This window comes from Loxodonta africana, chromosome 26 (assembly GCF_030014295.1).
Source record: "Loxodonta africana isolate mLoxAfr1 chromosome 26, mLoxAfr1.hap2, whole genome shotgun sequence".
Taxonomy (NCBI): Eukaryota; Metazoa; Chordata; class Mammalia; order Proboscidea; family Elephantidae; genus Loxodonta; species Loxodonta africana.
In genome coordinates, this window is record NC_087367.1 from 13,223,771 (window position 1) to 13,245,297 (window position 21,527).

General features: G+C 45.9%; 1 protein-coding gene across 1 annotated transcript in view; it reads left to right on the forward strand.

Annotated features, from left to right (window-relative positions):
- Nucleotides 1-21,527, forward strand: part of LHCGR (luteinizing hormone/choriogonadotropin receptor) — a 71,419-nt gene that overhangs the window by 26,163 nt on the left and 23,729 nt on the right. Inside the window, exons 3-6 of the mRNA XM_003417582.2 lie at nt 705-779; nt 5,007-5,081; nt 9,397-9,471; nt 9,560-9,637. Of these exons, the coding sequence (XP_003417630.2) occupies nt 705-779; nt 5,007-5,081; nt 9,397-9,471; nt 9,560-9,637 (303 nt within the window). The remainder of the gene's footprint in view (nt 1-704; nt 780-5,006; nt 5,082-9,396; nt 9,472-9,559; nt 9,638-21,527) is intronic.

Sequence of the window (21,527 nt, forward strand, 5' to 3'; positions counted from 1 at the left end):
GCAAAGCTGGCTTCTTTAGGAGTGTGTCTTTTTTTAAAAATCCGCGCATTAGCCCCTTTGTTCATTCATTCATTGTCTAACTACGTGCCAGGCCATATGAAGCCACCAGTGACTCAGAAGTGAATGGGTTTATACTCCTGTCCTCAATTTGCTCACAGAATGAGAAAATGATAACTCATGAAGGAGCCTCAGAACAGGATCTGGGGAAATCAAGGGTTAGGATTTATGAACCCATAAATCCAACCCAAGTTAAAACCTCACCCCAGCGATGGAACTGGGATCCCAGAAATCCTGATCCTAGTCCTGAATCTCCATACAGGCACTATTTGCCTCTTCTCCCAGGGCCTCGGTTTCCAGAACTATAAAACAAGGGAATCTGACTAGATTTCCTCAAAGGGCCGATCTACTTCCAACAATCTGTGACTCTGTGAGTATAAATAAATAAGAAAGAAATCTGTCTCGTAAACAGGGGTTATTGAAATTTGCATTTCAGCTGCACCCAGGTTGTGGATGCCTCTCAGTGCTCCTCAAGGAGATGTCCTTTTATCATGTGAGGATGACTCCTGGTTTCCCCATTCCTCTTCCAAGGGACACCCTGGAGCCCCCTTTGTGGGTCACACACAGAGCTCATTATCATGCAGCCACCGTCATTTCTTTCATGTTTCTTTCTTTTTTTTTTTCCTTTTCTTTTCTCTCTCCCCTAGTGAAATCTCTCAGAGTGATTCCCTGGAAAGAATAGAAGCTAATGCCTTTGACAGCCTTCTCAATTTGTCTGAAATGTAAGCATCGGCTAACAGATAGTTTATTGCTGTACACTATTACCCTTGCTGGCTGGAGCCCACTCGGTATTTGTATTTGTATTCAAGCATCCATTGCTAGGAACCCAAGAGGAAAAGACTACGGCAATTACTAGGTCTGGGCAGGCACTAATTTCTCTCACAGCAGTGGCCTGAAGGTTGCCATGGTGACAACTGTTTCTCCCTGGGAGCTGTATAAACTCTGAAACATCACAACATAAAGTTGGAAATTAAAATTGGCATTGTGGAGTGCTGCCAAGTTGCTCTTACCTTACGGAAGGGAAGGCTTAAGGTACTTGGGGTAGTGAGAAAAAATTGGAAAGGAGCTTACCCAGTAAAAAGACAGGAGCTTAGCCATCATGAATTGGTTGGTTGGGAGCTGTTTTCGCATATTCATACATTCAGTAAATGCTTCCTGAATACGGACCATGTAAGAGTCCTGTGTTGGGCATATAAATATTGCATTTGTGGTTGTTTTGTTATTGTGCTGTCTTAGAAATACCTTTTCAAAATAATCCTTTCTAGTTCAATTAGATGTTGTTGTTAGGTGCCCTCAAGTCGATTCCGATTCATAGCGACCGCATGCACAAGAAAACAAAACACCGCCCAGTTCTGCACCATCCCCATAACTGCCGCCATGCTTGAGCCCACTGTTGCAGTCACTGTGTCAATCCATCTCATTAAGGGTCTTCCTCTTTTCCGCTGACCCTGTACTTTACCAAGCATGATGTCCTTCTCCAGGGACTGATCCCTGCTGACAACATCTCCAAAGTGTGTAAGATGCAGTCTCGCCATCCCTGCTTCTAAGGAGCATCCTCGTTGTTCTTCTTCCAAGATAGATTTGTTCGCTCTTTTGGCAGTCCGTGGTATATTCAATGTTCTTCACCGACACCACAATTCAAAGGCGTCAGTTCTCCTTTGGTCTTCCTTATTCATTGTCCAGCTCTCACAGGCATATGATGCAATTGAGAATACCATGGCTTGGGCGAGGCGCACCTTAGTCTTCAAGGTGACACCTTTGCTTTTCAACACTTTAAAGAGGTCCTTGGCAGCAGATTTGCCCAATGCAATGCGTCTTTTGATTTCTTGACTGCTGCTTCCACAGGTGTTGATTCTTCTCTTCCTTTGGGGAGATTAAGGAGAGGACACAGTCTGAGTGGTCTGAGTGCAGTCAGGTACACAAGACCAAATGGGCGGCTCCCGTCTGAAGGCTGGGTGAGAAGGCAGGAAGAGACAAGAGCTGCTTGAATGGACACAAGAAGCCTGGGATGGAAAGGGGGAGTGAACTGTCACATTATAAGAAGTGCAACTAATGTAACATAACAATACGTGTATAAATTCTTGTATGAGAAATTAACTTGAGCTGTAAACTTTCACCTAAAGCACAATAAAAAACAATAAAATCCTTTCTAAATTATCATTTTCCCCCAATTCACAAAAAGGATGGGAAAAGACTGCCTCAATTCGGTTTTCAGAAGATGAGCCTATGGCCCAAAGGTTGACTGGCTTGCCCAATATCACACGACAAGTTAGTGCAGGGCTGGAACTAGAAATCAGGTCATGTTACTCCTGAACCAGGGCTTCTAGGTGAGCACTCAAGCTTGGCCTGCTTAGGAGTTTTGCAAGCTAAGGGAAGGGTATCAGCTTCTGTAAGTGGCGTCATTCAGTTCTCACAGCCACCCTGCACAGTGGGGTAGTTGTTGCTTTTGTGCAATAGAAGGAAAGGAAGCCCAGGGAGGCTCAGTGCTCTGACCAAAGTGACACCTTTGGCAATGGGAGGACTGAGAATGCAACCCGGCCCATCTTTCTTCAAAGCTTGAGCATTTTCCACTGTCTCACATGGCTTTCCTATTAATGATCCAATTAGTGAGTATCTAAAAAGAATAAATAATTGGTAGATATGTGAGTCCCCACCAAGTGTCCAAGCCTGAGCCAAGTCCGGCTGTAATACAGAGGAAGTAAAATCCAGTTTCCCTTAGGAGATGACGGTGTATCCCGGGAAGTGAGACTAACTCACCAAGCAATCATGGAACAATCCAAAGCAATGGACGGTCAAGTGCAAATGGCAGCATCTGGACTTAGCTATGACATAGAATCACGTGTGGGACTCATGACAATTATAGATGCCTGTCCTATCCCATACCTGGAAATCTGCAGTTTTAACAGACTCCCCAGGTGATGCTGAAGCACAACTTATATTGAGAATCACCAGGGCAGCTAAAGATAAATAGAGCTTCCCATGATGCAACGAAACATTTATCAATAGAAGTAAAAATTGAGTTAAGTGCTCTAAGGGAACATTTATGGATTTTCCCAAGAACAAGGAATAAGGAAGACTGAAGAAGAATTGATGCCTTTGAATTATGGTATCGGCAAAGAATATTGAATATACCATGGACAGCCTGAAGAGTGAACAAATCTGTCTTGGAAGAAATACAGTCAGAATGCTCCTTAGAAGTGAAGATCACAAGACTTCGTCTCACGTACTTTGGACATGTTATCAGGAGGGACCAATCCCTGGAGAAGGACATCATGCTTCCAAGGCGCTGCTGGTGGATTCGAACTGCCGACCTTTTGGTTAGCAGCCGAGTTCTTGGTGCTTGATAAATTTTGTTGAACAAATTAACGTATGAATGGTTGGTCTAAAGTCAGACCCCAAAGATCCTGAACAGATAAAGTTCCCTTCCATGCCACCTGCACAATGCCCTGTATGGACCATGAGTGCGTGACTCACTGTTGTAAAAATTATTACCAAAAAAAGTCACTCACATCTGAAGAATTTAAAAGACTTAAACAAAGGATGGAATTAGGCAGCCGTGATGGGTAACTGTAGCATAGTACCATGAGAAAACTAGACTTGAAGTCAGAAAAACTGAGTTCACGTCCACATTCTGCTACTTCTCAGCTGTGTGACTGGAGATAAATCGTTCCACTTCCTGGCTTCATCAACTACGGACTACCATACAATAGTTAACATTGGTTGAGGCCTTAGTATGAATCAGACACAACTAATTTCCTCCTCACAACCACCCTCTGAGGAAACCGAGGCACAGGGAGATTTAAGTCATGTATCCAAGGTCATACAATCGGTCATTAGTAAAACCAACCTAACTCCAGAGTCCTGCTCTTAACCAATACACTGTTTTCTTTATAGGACAAGGGCAGTTATTATTTCTTCAACTGGTTGGTGCATGGGTTAAGAAAGCCAAAGGCATTACTAGCTCTCAGTGACATTTTATTGAACCCAAAGTAGGTAAGACTCCGCAACTGTGGCTGCTTTTCAAAGAGTCACATTCATAAGGGGAGGGTGTGTGTAACAGGGCCACTTGTGGTGTTATGGCTGCACTCTTATACTTTCCAAAGCCCCCTCTCATGCATTATCTCTTTAGGCATTCACTACCTACCAATCTGTAAGGTGGGAAGAGTATATATTATTATAAAAATTTTATAGAAGGGAACCCTAGCTCAGGGAAGTTGTGTGGCTGTGCATCAACACACAGCAAATTCACTGTAGAATGGGCATACCACCAGCAGCCACTGAGTCAATTCCAACTCATGGAGACGCCCTGCGTGTCAGAGTAGAACCGTGCTCCATAGGGTTTTCTTTATGGAAGCAGATTGTCAGGTCTTTCTCCCATGGAACCACTGGGTGGACTCAAACCTACAACATTTCAGTTAGCAGCCCAGTGAGTTTGCACCACCCAGGAACTCCATAGAATGGGCATAAAAATGTTAAAAATAATTAAAAATCCCAAGCCCCTGGACTCTGCCCTGGGTTTTCCCACAGACTGGGTACCCATCTGGATAACGGGGCCCCATGGCTGCCAGTTTGCTACGAGGGAGCTTAGCTGATTCGCCCATCTCTCCTGGGAGCAGAATCTCCTATCACTCCCAGCATGCGGGCTCCTCAGTTGGGCCTGACCTACTGGGCTGGGAGCCCTGGGTGTCTTGGAGTGCAGTTGGTGCTGTCTCCTAGGTGTGGTGCTCACGCTACCCGGCAGGAGGCCGACAGCAAAGTTTCCTGGAGCTAGCCAACTGGCTGTTGCCATCCGTTCCCAGTCCCCAGGTCTCAGGAGCGCCTCTCAAGCATGAAAACCCTTTGATTGTGGTGATGCCATTTTCAGCTGGCATCCTTTAGCAACATGGTCACATGCACCCAAACAATGTGCACTATTAAATTGCTGCCTGTTTTAACCTCTCTCTCTGCAGACTGATCCAGAACACCAAAAACCTGGTGTTCATCGAGCCTGGAGCATTTACAAATCTCCCCCGGTTAAAATACCTGTGAGCAATTTTCTTTTTTAAGCAACTGGAGGCGGCGGGGGGGTGGGGAGTGGAATTTGGTGAAAATCAAATCAAAAGGTTGAGAAGAATATTTTTAACCATAGACAGCATTGTTCCCTCACCCAGTTCAGTCTTCTAACTTGAATTCAATCAGCATTTCTGAGCAGCTATTATCTGCAAGGAAGCCCTGGTGGCGTAGTGATTAAGTGCTACAGCTGCTAACCAAAGGGTTGGCAGTTCAAATCCACCAGACATTCCTTGGAAACTCTACGGGGCAGTTCTACTCTGTCCTATAGGGTCACTATGAGTCGGAATCGACTCAACGGCACTGGGTTTGGTTTTTTTGGTATTATCTGAGAATGAGCCCTGGTGGCACAATGGTTCAGTGCTCAGCTGTGAACTAAAAGGTTAGTGGTTCGAACCCACCCAGCGGTTCCACAGAAGAAAGACCCGACGATCTGCTTCCATAAAGATTACGGCCAAGAAAACCCTACGCAGCAGTTCTGCTTTGTCACATGGGGTCTCCATGAGTCGAAATCACCTCGACAGCACCCAACAACATTATGTGTTAGTCATGGCGCTGAGTGCTTTCAGACACCCACTAGTGGCTCCCAAAGTTTCCTGTGTCCCAAATGCCTGAGAGGAGTGTCACCCTTTTGCAGTGATTTTTAAAATTGGAAGTGGGAATGAGGGGTTACGATACTTTAAAAAGGGCCAGAATCTTTAAGGCAAGGGGTTATGATACTTTAAAAAGGGTCAGAATCTCTAAGGCAGGTGGTGGTGAGGGCGGAGAGTGGGTGAAGGTGGGGAAGGGACAGTTGATTGGACCCCATCCCTGGCTGACAATTACTGATACCCTTTATCTCACGTGTTCATTTATCCATTAAGTAAAAACATTTTAAGCATTGCCTTGAGGTAGGCACTGTGCCACATAAAGGAAATCATTTTCTATTTCCCATTAAATCTTCCCAAGTCCACTGGCTAGCAGTGCATGTTGAGTAGCCCAACAGACTCATTGCCAGCAATACAGAAATTCCTGGAATTAGACGCAATCTATAAATTTACCTCTGTGGATCTTCACACATATCAAATAATTTCTTATTCACACAGAAAAATTAAAATCGCCCTAATTCAAATGTCTTCTCTCTCTTCCTCTTGATAAATTAAATTTCATAAAATCCCCAGAGGAATTAAAATCACTACCACCACCACCACCCAAAAAAAAAAAGGAAAAGAGAAGGAGAGGGAGGGCCCTTCTCTCTTTGGAATCTTCTGTGCAGTCTGGCTTCAGGCTCCTTCCGAGCTGCAGGAACTGCCTAGCTTCTTGGGCATCACCAACACCGACCGCTCCAACCCCAGGAGCTCTGCTTTTCCAAATTTCCGGGGATTCTACAGGAAACATGCACACTGCAGCATCATCCACTTGAGAAAAACATAAGAAAACCTCCTAGTCCATATTTGACCACAGCAGTCTCTTAGTATCTAAGCATCGTTATCATTATTAGACACCATTTTCACCAAAAAAAAAAAAAAAAAAGGGTGAGGGAGATATTGCCCATACCCAAGTACACTGTGCACTCTAAGGCTGCACCACTATGGCCAGCCACAGTACACTGTGCAGTCTAAACCCGCGCCGCTGTTGCCAGCCACAGCGCGCTGTGCAGTCTGAGCCCGCGCCCCTATGGCCAGCCACAGTACACTGTGCAGTCTGAGCCCACATCCCTATGGCCACCCACAGTGCACTGTGCAGTCTGAGCCCGCGCCCCTATGGCCAGCCACAGTGCACTGTGCAGTCTGAGCCCGCGCCCCTATGGCCAGCCACAGTGCACTGTGCAGTCTGAGCCCGCGCCCCTATGGCCAGCCACAGTGCACTGTGCAGTCTGAGCCCGCGCCCCTATGGCCAGCCACAGTGCACTGTGCAGTCTGAGCCCGCGCCCCTGTGGCCAGCCACAGTGCACTGTGCAGTCTGAGCCCGCGCCCCTGTGGCCAGCCACAGTGCACTGTGCAGTCTGAGCCCGCGCCCCTGTGGCCAGCCACAGTGCACTGTGCAGTCTGAGCCCGCGCCCCTGTGGCCAGCCACAGTGCACTGTGCAGTCTGAGCCCGCGCCCCTGTGGCCAGCCACAGTGCACTGTGCAGTCTGAGCCCGCGCCCCTGTGGCCAGCCACAGTGCACTGTGCAGTCTGAGCCCGCGCCCCTGTGGCCAGCCACAGTGCACTGTGCAGTCTGAGCCCTCGCCCCTGTGGCCAGCCACAGTGCACTGTGCAGTCTGAGCCCGCGCCCCTATGGCCAGCCACAGTGCACTGTGCAGTCTGAGCCCGCGCCCCTATGGCCAGCCACAGTGCACTGTGCAGTCTGAGCCCGCGCCCCTATGGCCAGCCACAGTGCACTGTGCAGTCTGAGCCCGCGCCCCTATGGCCAGCCACAGTGCACTGTGCAGTCTGAGCCCGCGCCCCTATGGCCACCCACAGTGCACTGTGCAGTCTGAGCCCGCGCCCCTATGGCCAGCCACAGTGCACTGTGCAGTCTGAGCCCGCGCCCCTATGGCCAGCCACAGTGCACTGTGCAGTCTGAGCCCGCGCCCCTATGGCCAGCCACAGTGCACTGTGCAGTCTGAGCCCGCGCCCCTATGGCCAGCCACAGTGCACTGTGCAGTCTGAGCCCGCGCCCCTATGGCCAGCCACAGTGCACTGTGCAGTCTGAGCCCGCGCCCCTATGGCCAGCCACAGTGCACTGTGCAGTCTGAGCCCGCGCCCCTATGGCCAGCCACAGTGCACTGTGCAGTCTGAGCCCGCGCCCCTATGGCCAGCCACAGTGCACTGTGCAGTCTGAGCCCGCGCCCCTATGGCCAGCCACAGTGCACTGTGCAGTCTGAGCCCGCGCCCCTATGGCCAGCCACGGTGCACTGTGCAGTCTGAGCCCGCGCCCCTATGGCCAGCCACGGTGCACTGTGCAGTCTGAGCCCGCGCCCCTATGGCCAGCCACGGTGCACTGTGCAGTCTGAACCCGCGCCCCTATGGCCAGCCACGGTGCACTGTGCAGTCTGAGCCCGCGCCCCTATGGCCAGCCACGGTGCACTGTGCAGTCTGAGCCCGCGCCCCTATGGCCAGCCACGGTGCACTGTGCAGTCTGAGTCCTCGCCCCTATGGCCAGCCATGGTGCACTGGGCAGTCTAAGCTGGCACTGCTCTCAGCAGCCACAGTGCACTGTGTAGCCTAAACCCACACCTCTATGGCCCGCCATAGGGAAGCAGCGATTTGGTGTGACCTGGGGAAATGGTGATGAGGTGAGGCAGGCAAGAGCCACAATTGAACCCTGGCTTCATTCTGTTGTCACCAGGGCGCCTGTCAGTTTATATCCCTTGTCCAGAGTCCATGCCCAGTGAATTTAAAAACTCAGCTGGAGGGAACCTGGTGCCTGGGCTCGTCTGAAGGAACCCCATTCTTCAATTTAACCCATTACTGTGACCGCTCTTCTTTTAAATAAAGGGGAGCCTTGAGTAGCTCCAAACACCAAAAACCAAAAAACCAAACCCATTGCCATCAAGTCCATTCTGACTCATAGCAACCCTATAGGACAGAGTAGAACTGGCCCACAGAGTTTCCAAAGAGTGGCTGGGGGATTCGAACCGTCAACCTTTCAGTTAGCAGCAGAGCCGCTTCACCACTGTGCCAACAGGGCTCCCAAACGCCAAAAGAATGTTTAACGATTTTAGTGAGACACGAGGAAGAACTTGCTAACTTGCAAGGTAGTTAAAGGATTTTTAATAATAACGGATATGAATTTCTCACACAGAGGGTAATCGTTCCGAAGTGTTAAAACCTGTTCCAAAGTAGACGGATACTTTCTGGAACTATCAAAAGCATGGAATAAACTAATTACCAAAACGAAATGGAATGTTAACACAGTAGGAAAATGCAATAGGAAAAGGATGGCTAGAGATAGAAATATAAAAACATGGTCCCAGCCCCTAAATATCTGAACAGTAGTCATTAGAGCAACTTCCCCATAGGTTACCTATTGCCCCCGAGTCAATTCTGACTCATGGTGACCCTATAGGACACAGCAGAACTGCCCTGTAGGGTTTCCTCTGTCTTGGCTGGATTTGAACCGCCGACCCGTACAATTAGGGGCTTTTAAATGGTGATAGTCTTCATCTGCTAAAAGTGTTACCGATAAAACCAAACTCAGTATTTTTAGTTTAATGTGAAAATGGTATTAACAAAGTGTCTTAGCACTCCGTTGTATCTTTATGCCTTAATACTGGCTATTGTCACTTACTCTCTGCCATCGTTACCACCTTGCCTCACGTCACAGCACCATCTGTAATACAGGCATCCGAAAGCTTCCAGATGTCACCAAGATCTTCTCCTCAGAATTTAACTTCATTCTGTAAGTACCAGGTTGATTGCTATATACACCAGTTTCCTATGTGTAGCTCAGATTTGGACAGTAAATATTTCTCATTTCTTTCCTCAAGGGAAATTTGCGATAACTTATACGTAACCACCATACCAGGAAATGCTTTTCAGGGGATGAATAACGAATCCATCACACTGTGAGTAAATCCCAGATTCATGTCCTGCCTTACAGCCGTCTGCTATTCTCACTTCTAGCTGGAGGTGGGCTCCTTCTCATGCTTTACCGAATCCCTCACTCGCTGGTGACATTCTTCTTGACCTGAAATGCCACAGGTGGGAGGAGCTGTGTGGGAGTTGCAGCTGGATCACCCAGTCACATAGCAAACAACGACCAAATCCAGTTTAAAATTAATCAAATGGGCCCTGAGGATTCTCGGTGACCACATGTCGAGTGATGACATTGTCACTGCATCCATGGAATGCTTGGGGGATGAGAAGACACAGCCTAGAGGAGAGCGGTTGCCCAGGTTAAAACAGCACAAGCATGTCAGGGTTTCCACTGAGAAGGGTTTTGAACTGATGTTCTCCAAGCAAGAAGAGCAGATGATCAATGAGCCCTGCTCTCTCCCTCTGATTTCTTCACCATTCCCTTGGAACCTTTTCACCCTGTTTAAGAAGCAATACCATCAAGACCCGTTCTCTACACTTTTTAATATTAAAATTTGTGGTTTTCTGACTTGTCACTCATCAGGTTACCAAGCTTACCAGTCCTGTCTCTGTCATGCTGTTTCCAAAGGCCTTGCTAGTCCTTGGACCGCAGTATGGTCCATGGACTAGCACCTTCAGCACCTTCTGGAAGCTGGTTAGAAATGCAAATTCTCAGGCCCACCCAGACCTGCTGACTCAGACTCTAGGTTTTTTACAAAATCCCCAGGTGATTCCCATGCACTTTAAAGTTTGAGGAACATTGTATTAAAATAACCCAACCCAACCTCTTGACAGTACACCTGCCTGGCGTCCTTCCCTCTGGGATCCCTGCCATGTCCACATGGGTGCCCTCCTTGGCCCCACCATTCAGAAGTATATACATCCCATGTATCAGAGATATTAAAACCCAGTGACCATATTCAAGTCTGCTCCCCACATCCTCATCCCTCTCACTCTTTCTGTTTTGGGTACAGCCCAAGGTGGAATTGTGAGGAGGCAATAAATGAGCCCACCCTTAGGGAATAACAGAGAGGGAGTAGACTGGGACAACCCTGAGATGAGGAAGTAGATGTCAAAGGACAGGAAGAGCCACCTCGGAGGGCTTCCTTCTATACCAACAGGTTCTAAGAATTGACGTAAATGGCACGCTGCACGTGTGTAGTACTTTACCTTGTGGAGGTATAATTCAACATATATAATTGTCATGTTACAAAGCTGTGACCAGTGTGGCCCCTGCTCAGAGTATTGCAATCAAGAGAATTCAAAGTGGCAACCAAAAATAATCTCAAAATAACAAGTTCTTTACTTGCAATGCGTGAATGTTGGGAAGGAGACCCTGTAGATCTAGAAACACTTCATTACAGGCTCCTTTTTCTACTCCTGCCTCTTTGCTTACACGCCCCAGCTCTCCCAGCTGTCTATAAAGTGTTTCTAGGCCCTCACTGGAGAATGAATCTAGAACTACTCATTCTTCATGTCTCCTGTCAGAAGCAGAGTATTCACAGGGCCACCCCTGAGTGAGGAAGTATCTTTATGTCTTAGGATTTTTGGTCTACACATATTTTTATTGGGAACACAAAAGAAATATGATAAAATCCATATCATCTCAAGAAGCTCATAAGCCCAAGAAGAGGAAAAGACATGAAATAACACAAGAATAATATAAGCCGGTAGATGCTCACTGGGAGACTGTGTGAAATACAGAAATAAGATCACAAAGAAATCTTCCTGGGCTAGAGTAAGCAGAGGAGGCTATATGGTGGAGATGAGACTTGAGTTGGACCTCAGAGAATAAGTGAAATTTGTATGGGTAAACACAATAAAAAAAAATTTTTAAGGCCTGTTGCCATTGAGTTGGTTCCAACTAATGGCGACCCCATGTGTTACAGAGTAGAACTACTCCACTGGGTTTTCTTGGCTGTAATCTTTATGTAGGCAGATCACCAGACCCTTCTTCCACGGCACCACTGGGTCAGTTCAAACTACCGACCTTTGGGCTAGTAGTTGAGTGCCAACCATTTGTGCCACCCAGGGGCCTAAATATGATAATAGCAGCTAACTTTTAGATGTTGTTGTTGTTGTTAATTGCCATCAAGTTGGCTCTAACTCACAGTGACCTGATGTACAACAGAACAGAACACTGCCTTGTCCCACACCATCTTCAAGATCATTTGTATGCTTGAGTCCATTGGTTGTGGCCACAGTATATTTGGAGTGCCTTCCAACCATCTGCCAACAGTATATCAGGTAATATTCTGTTGTGACCCAGAGGGTTTTCCTTGCCTAATTTTCAGAAGTAGATCACCCGTCCTTTCTTCCTAGTCTGTCTTAGTCTGGAAGCTCCACTGAAACCTGTCCACCATGAGTGACTCTGCTGGTATTTGAAATATTGGTAACATAGCTTCCAGCATCACAGCAACATGCCAGTATGACAAACTGACAGATGAGTGGTAGAATATTTAGATAAAAAAAAAAAATGTATTAAATGCCTATACTTATTTACACCTAAAAGCTGCCCTATGAAGTAGGGACTTTCAGCCCCATTTTCAGGTGAGGAAACCAAGACACAGAGAGGTAAAGTAATTTGCCCAAGACCAAGATTTGGACCCATGCAGTCTGGCTCCAGAACCATCTTCTTAACCATCATGTGCTGCCACATACAGAAAAAAAAGGGGAACAAGGAACCTGAATGAGGAGCCAGCAAGAACCTGGGAACACAGCCAACAGGGTGTAGCTTACCCAACTGAAGTGAACACGCTGCTTCTTGTTGTTGTTAGGTGCCGTCGAGTCAGCTCTGACTCATAGTGACCCTGTGTACAACAGAAGGAAACATGGCCCAGGTCCTTGCACCATCCTCACAATCATTGCTGTGTTTGAGCCCATTGTTGCAGCCACTGCGTCAATCCATCTCGTCGAGGACTGTAATTGTTAAGGTCGTGTGTCAGCTTGGCTGGGCCATGATTCTCAGTGTGTTTGGCAATTATGATGTAGCTTGGCAGTCATATAATGATGTAATCGTCTCCATGATGAGATCTGATATAATGTGATTACCTCCGTGATGGGACCTGCTGTGAGTAGCCTATCAGTTGAAAGGGAGTTTCCTTGGGGGTGTGGCCTACATTCAATATAGGTGGACTTTCTGCAAGGCTCTGCAGCTTTTGCTCTCTCTGGATTCTGCAGCTGGCTTCTGTTCATCTGACCTCCATTTCCTGGGCCTTGAGTTAGCAGCTTGCCTGCTGATCTTGGGATTCATCAGCCTCCCCCGTCTGGATCTTGGGTTTGCCAACACCTGCAGCTGAGTCAGGAGAAGCCATTTTCTTGCTCTAAATCTCTGTCTCCCTATATATACATATACACCTCTCTCTCTCTCTCTCTCTCTTTCTCCCTCCCTCTCTCTCTCTCTCTATATAGACACTTCACTGGTTTTGCTTTTCTAGAGAACCCAGCCTAAAACAAGGGCCTTCCTCTTTTTCTCTAACCCTCTACTTTACCAAGCATGATGTCAGTTTCCAGAGACTGGTCCCTCCTGATAACATGTTTAAAATATGTCAGATGAAGTCTCACCATCCTTGTTTCCAAGTACCACTCTGGCTATACTTATTTCAAAACAGACTTGTTCATTCTTTAGGTAGTCAATATTCTTTACCAGCGCCATAATTCAAACGCATCAATTATTCTTCAGTCTTCCTTATTCATTGTCTAGCTTTTGCATGCATTGAGGCGACTGAAAATATTACGGCTCAGGTCAGGCACACCTTAGTCCTCAAAGGGACATCTTTGCTTCTTAACACTTTAAAGAGGTCTTTTGCAGCAGATTTGCCCAATTCAACACATCTTTTGATTTCTTGACTGCTGCTTCCATGGATATTGATTGTGGATCCAAGTAAAAGGAAATCCTTAACAACTTCAATATTTTTCTGCATTTATCATGATGTTGCTTATTGGTCCAGTTGTGAGGGTTTCTGTTTTATGTTGAGGTGTAATCCCTACTGAAGGTTGTAGTCTTTGATTTTCATCAGTGGCTGCTTCAAGTCCTCTTCACTTTCAGCAAGCAAGGTTGTATCATCTGCATAACACAGGTTGCTAATGAGTCTTCCTCCAATCCTGATGCCATGTTCCTCTTCAGATAGTACAGTTTCTTGGATTCTTTGCTCATCATACAGATTGAATAAGTATGGTGAAAGGATACAACCCTGATATGCACACCTTCCCTGACTTTAAACCATGAAGTATCCCCTTGTTCTGCTTGAACGACTGCCTCTATATACAGTTCCCCATGAGCACAATTAAGTGTTCTGGAATTCCCATTCTTTGCACTGTTATCCATAATTTATTATGATCCACACAGTCAAATGCCTTTGTATAGTCAATAAAACACAAGTAAACATCTTTCTGGTATTCTCTGCTTTCGGCCGGGATCCATCTGACATCAGCAATGATATCCCCCGTTCCACATCCTCTTCTGAATCCAGCTTGAATTTCTGGCAGTTCCCTGTCAAGGTACTGCTGTAACCATTTTTGAATTATCTTCAGCAAAATTTTACTTGTGTGTGATGTTGATACTGTTCAATAATTTCCGGATTGGGTTACTCCTCTTTGAAATGGGAGCAAGTATGGCTCCCTTCCAGTTGATTGGCCCATAGTGTCTTCCAAATTTCTCGGCGTAGACGAGTGAGTGCCTCTAGCACTGCATCTGTTTGTTGAAACATCTCAATTGGGATTCTTTCAATTCCTGGAGCCTTGTTTTTCTCCAGTGCCTTCGGTGCAGCTTGGACTTCTTAGTACTATCAGTTCTTGATCATATGCTATCTCCTGAAATGGTTGAATATTGACAGATTCTTTTTGATACAATGACTGTTTATTCCTTCCCTTTTCTTTTAATGCTTCCTGCATCATTCAGTATTTTCCCCATTGAATCTTTCCAAATGCCAACTCAAAGACTGCATTTTTTCTTTAGTTCTTTCAGCTTGAGAAATGCTGAACATGTTCTTCCCTTTTGATTTTCTAACTCCAGGTCTTTGCACATGTCATTATAATACTTTACTTTGTCTTCTTGAGCCTCCCTTTGAAATCTTCTGTCCATCTCTTTTACGGACTAAACACCTTGCTTAGGGAATGGGAAATAAGTTTAAAAAAATAATGAATATTGGATTGAAAGGGCCTTATAAGGTCAGGAGAACTACTTTAAAGGCTTAGAAGTAATTCTACGAGAAAAGTAATAAGAAAAAAATCACCTGGTAGAATAGCCTCTATTCAGATGTCCAAGACTTCCTTTGATTTTAACCTAAATCTAAAAATGTTCAGGAGCCAAGTGGTACCACTTCTCCGTAAATGTACAGCAATGGGGGTGGTGGAATAGGAATGAAAGGGCAGAAAAGGAGGAGGATCAAGAAGAAAATAAGTGTTGGGATAATCCATAGGGTTCTGTGAGCTTATAAGACTAGGATACCCCATCAAATTCAAGAGAAAGCAGAGATTCCTTCTCACACACCACATGTCAGCATGCACACACAAGAGCTACATGGTATTCTTATTACAGGGCCTCTCACTTATGTTGGTTATTATTTTAGGAAGAATAGTGCATACCAATGGGGGGTAATTGCCCACCTCTGAACTTAATGAGGACTGGCAATCCGTCTCTCTTGGAGGCCTGTGGAGGCATTGTGCTCTCTTCCCCCTCCTCACTCTTGGCCCATGGTCTGCCAGGGGAGTGATTAGTTATTTGCTTAACACTTGTTCTCAGCTGAATGGCCCCTCTGTAAGCTTAGGATCAAGGATCATGTGGAGTACCACGCTGGAAAAAGGGTATTACACTTAAGGAGGAAAGCTTTATTTTCTCAGCTATAAAGTTCCACTCCCTAATTAGAAAATAATGAAGCAAGCCTTCGTTTTTCCATTTTTAGTAGGATTTGAGATTTTCCTCTTTGTGGAACCTTTCCTGTCCTCCCCCCACTCAAATCTTTACCAACTGCGAGCACATTTCGTAAAAACAAAGAACTCACTGGATGCTGGAAAAGCTCAGTGGGGCTGATGCTAAAACGATGCATTGTACCCAAAGGTCCTTTTACAGTCACTCCGGCTTTTCATTAAATCTCCTCAAGAGGCCACCTTTAAATGTCCCCCCAAGTGAGCGGGATTTGGCTGCACCACCTTTAAAAATATTTCAGATGACTGGTCAAGCTAGTCTCCAAAAGGAGACAGCCTTGATTCACATCTGAACTTCCCAATGAGAAGGGAAGGTCATGGCAATTAATTCTCCAAGACCCTTCATATATAAGGGATGCCTGGCTAAGGACGACAAGATGCCAGCCTGCACTGATGACAAGCCATAGAGACTGCTGGGTGTTGAAACAGGAAACCTGGGTTCTAGTCCTGGGTCTGCCTCTGGACCCAGCAGAGCAGCCTTGTCAAGTCACAGCCCCTCACCGTGCCTGTCCCTCTGTCTAGTCAATGGGATTATCAATACCTCCTTGTGCAACACATGGGGCCATCATGAGTCAGAAGCAGCACAATGGCAACAGGCTTGGTTTGTTTTTTGTGCAAATCCAATCACACTGTGTCAACGACACTGCGCCTCCACAATTAAAAGATAAGGTTCAGCAACCCCAGTCAAGCCAGTGGTTTGTTTCAGACCACCCTAAAAACATCGTATCTCATCACCTCTTTTAAATGCTTTGTTTTTTAATTTGGAAATTTTTTAATCCACCAAAAGATGGAAAGAACAGTACAATGATAAACTTCACTTAGATTTACCAACTATTAAGAGTTTGCCATCATGCTTGGTAGAGGAAAAAAGAGGAAGACCCTCAATGAAATGGATTGACACAGTGGCTGCAGCAATGGGCTTAAGCATAACAACGAATATGAGGACGGCACGGGACCCGGCAGTGTTTCCTTCTGTTGTACCTAGGGTCGCTATGAGTTGGAACTGACTCGATGGCATCTAACAACAACAATGGCTTGCCACATCCACTCCATCTCTCTCTCTATATGTAAGTATATACAACACATTTCCCTTTTGCCAAACCATCAAAGAAGTTTATAGAAAACATGACACTTCACGCCTAAATAATTTAGCATGTATCTCCCCAAAATAGGGATGTTCTACGTTAGCTACAGCACCCTTGCACCTAAGAAAATCAACACGAATTCAATGACATCATCCAACCTACAGTCCATATTCAAATGTCCCAAACTATTCCAAAAATGTCTTCTGAAGATTTTTCTAAATTCAGGAGCCAATCAAAGTTTATGAATTGATTTTGCTGTTATATCTCTTAGTTTCTCCCAATCCCCCTCCTCCGCCATCTAGAACAGTCCCCACAATGTCCTTTTCCTAATGACACTGGATTTTGAGGAGGCCGGGCAGGTTGGCTGGATCGGCCTGACTGTACCATCACAAATAGATTCAGGTCAAACATTTCTGCAAGACACTGTCTCTCCCACTGTATCAAAGTAGGAGGCACACGGTGTCACGGTCTCCCACTACTTGGCTGCTTGGCTAAGGTGGTGACTGCTACACCCCTTCATTGTAAGGGCCCATTCTCCTCTTTGCAATTAACAAGTAAACTGTGGGGGATACTTTGAATGTGTGTGAATATCCTGTTCCCCAACAACCTTTCACCCAGTGGTTTCAGCATCCACTGATGGTCCTCATCTAATACAGTTATTACATAAACCCATTGCTGTCAAGTCGATCCCAACTCACTGCAACCCTACAGGACACAGTAGAACTGCCCCAAAGGGCTTCCAAGGCTACCAGTCTTTACAGAAGCAGACTGCCACATCTTTCTCCCACGGAGCAGCTGGTGGGTTTGAACCACCAACCTTTTGGTTAGCAGCCCAGCACTTAACCACTGCATCACCAGGGAGCCTTGGAGTGATTACATAGGGAGTTAAAAAGTAGTAATTTTTAAATTCTGTCATTCATTCCACATGTATTAGCCAGCATTCTTCTGAAGAAAAAAAAAAAGAACTTTCCTTTTCCATTTTTTTGTTATTGTTGTTGTTCCCTCCTTCATCTCTCTGTCTTTCTCTTTCTCTCTAAATATCACTTTAGAATGTAGATTTTTAAAAAATAGCATTCAATGTATTATAATCCATGCATTCAATGTTTTATAATCCATCACTGTCATCATTCTTTTTGATGCCTGTCACCCCTTTTTACTGTCTCCACATGGTAAAGCCAGATGACATGACATGAACTTGGCTGAGGTGGAGGTAGACAGGGAAACCCAGAGCTGCTGGAAGGCAGGAGGCACCCCTACCACAGAGAGGGAGCCCTTGCCATGGAGACTGTGAGCCCTGAGGAAATGGGGGGGCCCTGGTGTACATTCAACACTAGTGACCAGGGGTTGGTTACCTATACAATTACTGCCAGGACATCCACTAAAAAAGTGTCAACTTCATCCAAGGGGAATTATTCAGCTATAAAAGGACTTCCGCAAAATCTTGAAGATAGGATAGGAAAGGAAATGGTAAATTTAGGGTTCCCCTTCTTTAGGATGGATTTTGCATAGTCATTTGAGAAAAATTTGCTTATAGCTATGCATCATGCAATGGTTAACAGTGACGAAAGAAAAAAAAACATTGCCATTGAGTTGATTTTGACTCATAGCAACCCTATAGGGCAGAGTAGAACTGTCCCATAGGGTTTCCAAGGAGCACCTGGTGGATTGGAACTGCTGACCTTTTGGTTAGCAGCCATAGCTCTTAACCACTATGCCAACCAAAATGTCAGCGATTAGAATCCACCAACCCCTCCTTGGAAACCCTATAAGGTAGTTCTACTCTGTTCTATAGGGTCACTATGAGCCGAATCTACTCGACACCAACAGGTTTTTGGTTATATATCACCAGTGGGCATATTTTCTAAAACGGTATGCTTGGTCCTTCGGCAGTGGGGTCAGTCTTTGAGAACCTGAGAATCTGTGGACTTAAATTAGGCTTCCTTTTCTAAAATCATCCAAAAACCCGGTGGCCACACGATCTAGGGAGGAACTATGGCAGAACATCTGATACTGCTAAGCTACCCTCAGAAATGCTTTCAGAGCCTCAGGAACACTTGTGGTAAGGCAGCATTCAGAATTAAAGCGTCATCTGGATTACGCTCTAAGGCCGGAATCTTATTTCCAACAAAAAGGTGCAATTCTGTTGGATTCACAATTACTGACATTTGAATAGAGAGCCGAGACAATGCTTTCATGTAAGGTGCAGCCATTGTAATAGTGGCGACGGGGGCTAAGCCTTCATTTCTGCGTGATGACAGAATCCTCAAGGCAAAGGTAGCCCTCCTCATTTCATTGCAACGCCATGGTGTTTGGGGAAAAATTATTTGAAGTGACTTTCCAGCTGTTTCTAAAGGGCATGGAAAAAGCATTGTGCAGGCCTGACAGCACGCAGCCTCCCACTCACATTGTAATGTCTCCAAAGTAAGGAAGCCACTCCTGAGTCACTACAAGGCAGCATGTTCTATTGTGTGCGACTGGCAAGAGCAGAGACGCAAAGCAGTGTGACTGGCAAGAGCAGAGACGCAAAGCAGCCGAAAAGGAAACAGAGCTGCAGTCTTCGCAGACACCAAGGCTATTCCAAAATAAAAAAAAGCATACATGTATATGAAAAATATCCACATGTCCGTGATACCAACAGAGCCCAAAAAGATTGAGGGCCCTTGGAGAGTGAGTACTTTGGGGGGCAGCCCAGGCCACTGACCTGACCTGCTCCACCCAGAGGTATAACACCCCTACCCTAGTAGAGGAGGATGACAGTTTAATTTAACAGACAGCCTGCATTTCACGGAAATCCTATATAGAGCAGAAAAAGGGAAACCCTTTTTCCTTCTGCCCCAATCAGAGGGCCAGAGACCAGTGCAAAATAGTAATAAAATAACAATAATAAGGAATCTAGATGGCACAAGTGGTTTGTGGTCGGCAGATAACTGAAAGGTTAGAGGTTCAAACCCACCCGGCAATTCCACAGAACAAAAGGCCTGACTACCTGCTCCCGTAAAGATGGCAGCCAAAAAGACCCTATGGAGCCGTTCTACTCTGTAACACATGAGGACCCCGTGAGTCAGGGGCCAACTCAACAGCAGCTAATGATAACAACAATAATAATTGCAGCAATACATCTAGCACTTACCCGTGTATACCTTTCTACGTTCTAAGTGCTTACCTGTGTATACCTTTTTAGTCCTCACAACAGCCATATAAGGCGGATCTATTTATTATTAGCATCCTCATTTTCAGATTAGGAGAGTGAGGCACAGAGAGGTTAATTCTCCTGCCTGGCTACTCACCTCCTAAATTGCAGAGCAAGGATGTGGGGCTCAGGGCCTGCAAACTTAATCACAAGGCTGCACTTAGTGCAGCGGCATTGTGAGCCCATCAAAGGAGTACAAAATCCCAACATGCATCAAAACCAGGATCAGGGCAGCACACAGCAAAGACAGGGGCGCAGCCATACAACTGCTGACAGCTTTGCTTAGCCAAAGGCAGACCCATTGCAGCCTAGCCCATTCTGACTTATGGCAACCTCATGCCTTAACAGAATAGAGCTGTGCTCTGTAGGGTTTTCTGAGTTGTAATCTTTACGAGTAGCAGTTTGCCAGTCCTTTCCTCTGTGGAGCCGCTGGGTAGGTTCGAACCGCTAACCTTTTAGATTAGCAGCCCATCACAAGCTGATTGCGTCACTCAGGCTTCGGAAAGCAGGGCAGGGGCTCCTTTTTCTGGATCCACTACACATGCAGCTCCATCACTCAGAAGGTAGGAAAACAAGAAGGGGAATAGATTCTGGTCTTAATTCTGACCAACAGACCACCGGATTTGCATCGAGAAAATCATGAGAACCACAGCATCCTCTGATAAGTCCTGGGACAAGGGCTCCCAAACTGGGACGCCCAGGCTCGCCTGGGGAATTCCTTTGTAAGCCTGCACGTTCCTGGATCCTGCTCCCACTGGATTCTGGTTCAGTAGGTCTGCAGTTCATCTGGTCAGTAGACCAACATCTGCATTTTAACAAGCAGCCTCAGGTGATTCTGATTTGGTAAATGGAAGAGAAAGCTTTCATAAATACTAGCCTAGACTCTAAGAAATCAGACTTCAAAGAAGGTCAGAGAAAGATGCATGATTCCTTCATCTAAAACTGATTGCTACAAAGAAATTCAGTGGTGTCTGGGGTCTTAAAAGCTAGCCAGCCACCATCTAAGATGCTTCAATTGGTCCCAACCCACCTGGAGCAAAGGAGAATGAAGAACACCAAAGAGTCAAGGCAAATAACTATTAGCTCAAGAGACAGAAAGGGCCACATAAACCAGAGACTCCATCAGCCTGAGACCAGAAGCACTAGATGGTGCCCGGCTACCACCAATGACCACCCTGACAGGGAACACAACAGAGAGTTGCTGACGGAGCAGGAGAAAAGTATGGTGCAGAACTCTAATTCCAGTAAAATGACCAGACTTAATGGTCTGAGACTAGAGGAACCCCAGAAGACGTGGCCCCTGGACTCTCTGTTAACCCAGAACTGAAACCATTCCCAAAGTCAACTATTCAAAGATTAGTCTGGTCTATAAGACATAAAATGATACTCCTGAAGAGTGTGCTTCTTAGCTCAAGTACATACATGAGACTAAAAGGCAGTTCCCGTCCAGAGGCAAAGTGAGAAGGCAGAAAGGGACAGGAGCTGGTTGAAGGGACAAAGGAAATCCAGGGTGGAAAGGAGGAGTGTGCTGTCACATTACAGAGAGAGCAACTAAGGTGGCATAAGAATACGTGTATAAATTTTTGTATGAGAAACTAACTTGAGCTATAAACTTTCACTTAAAGCACACACACACAAAAAAAAGTAAATTCAGCCCCCCAAATGACAGGAGGTGGTCCA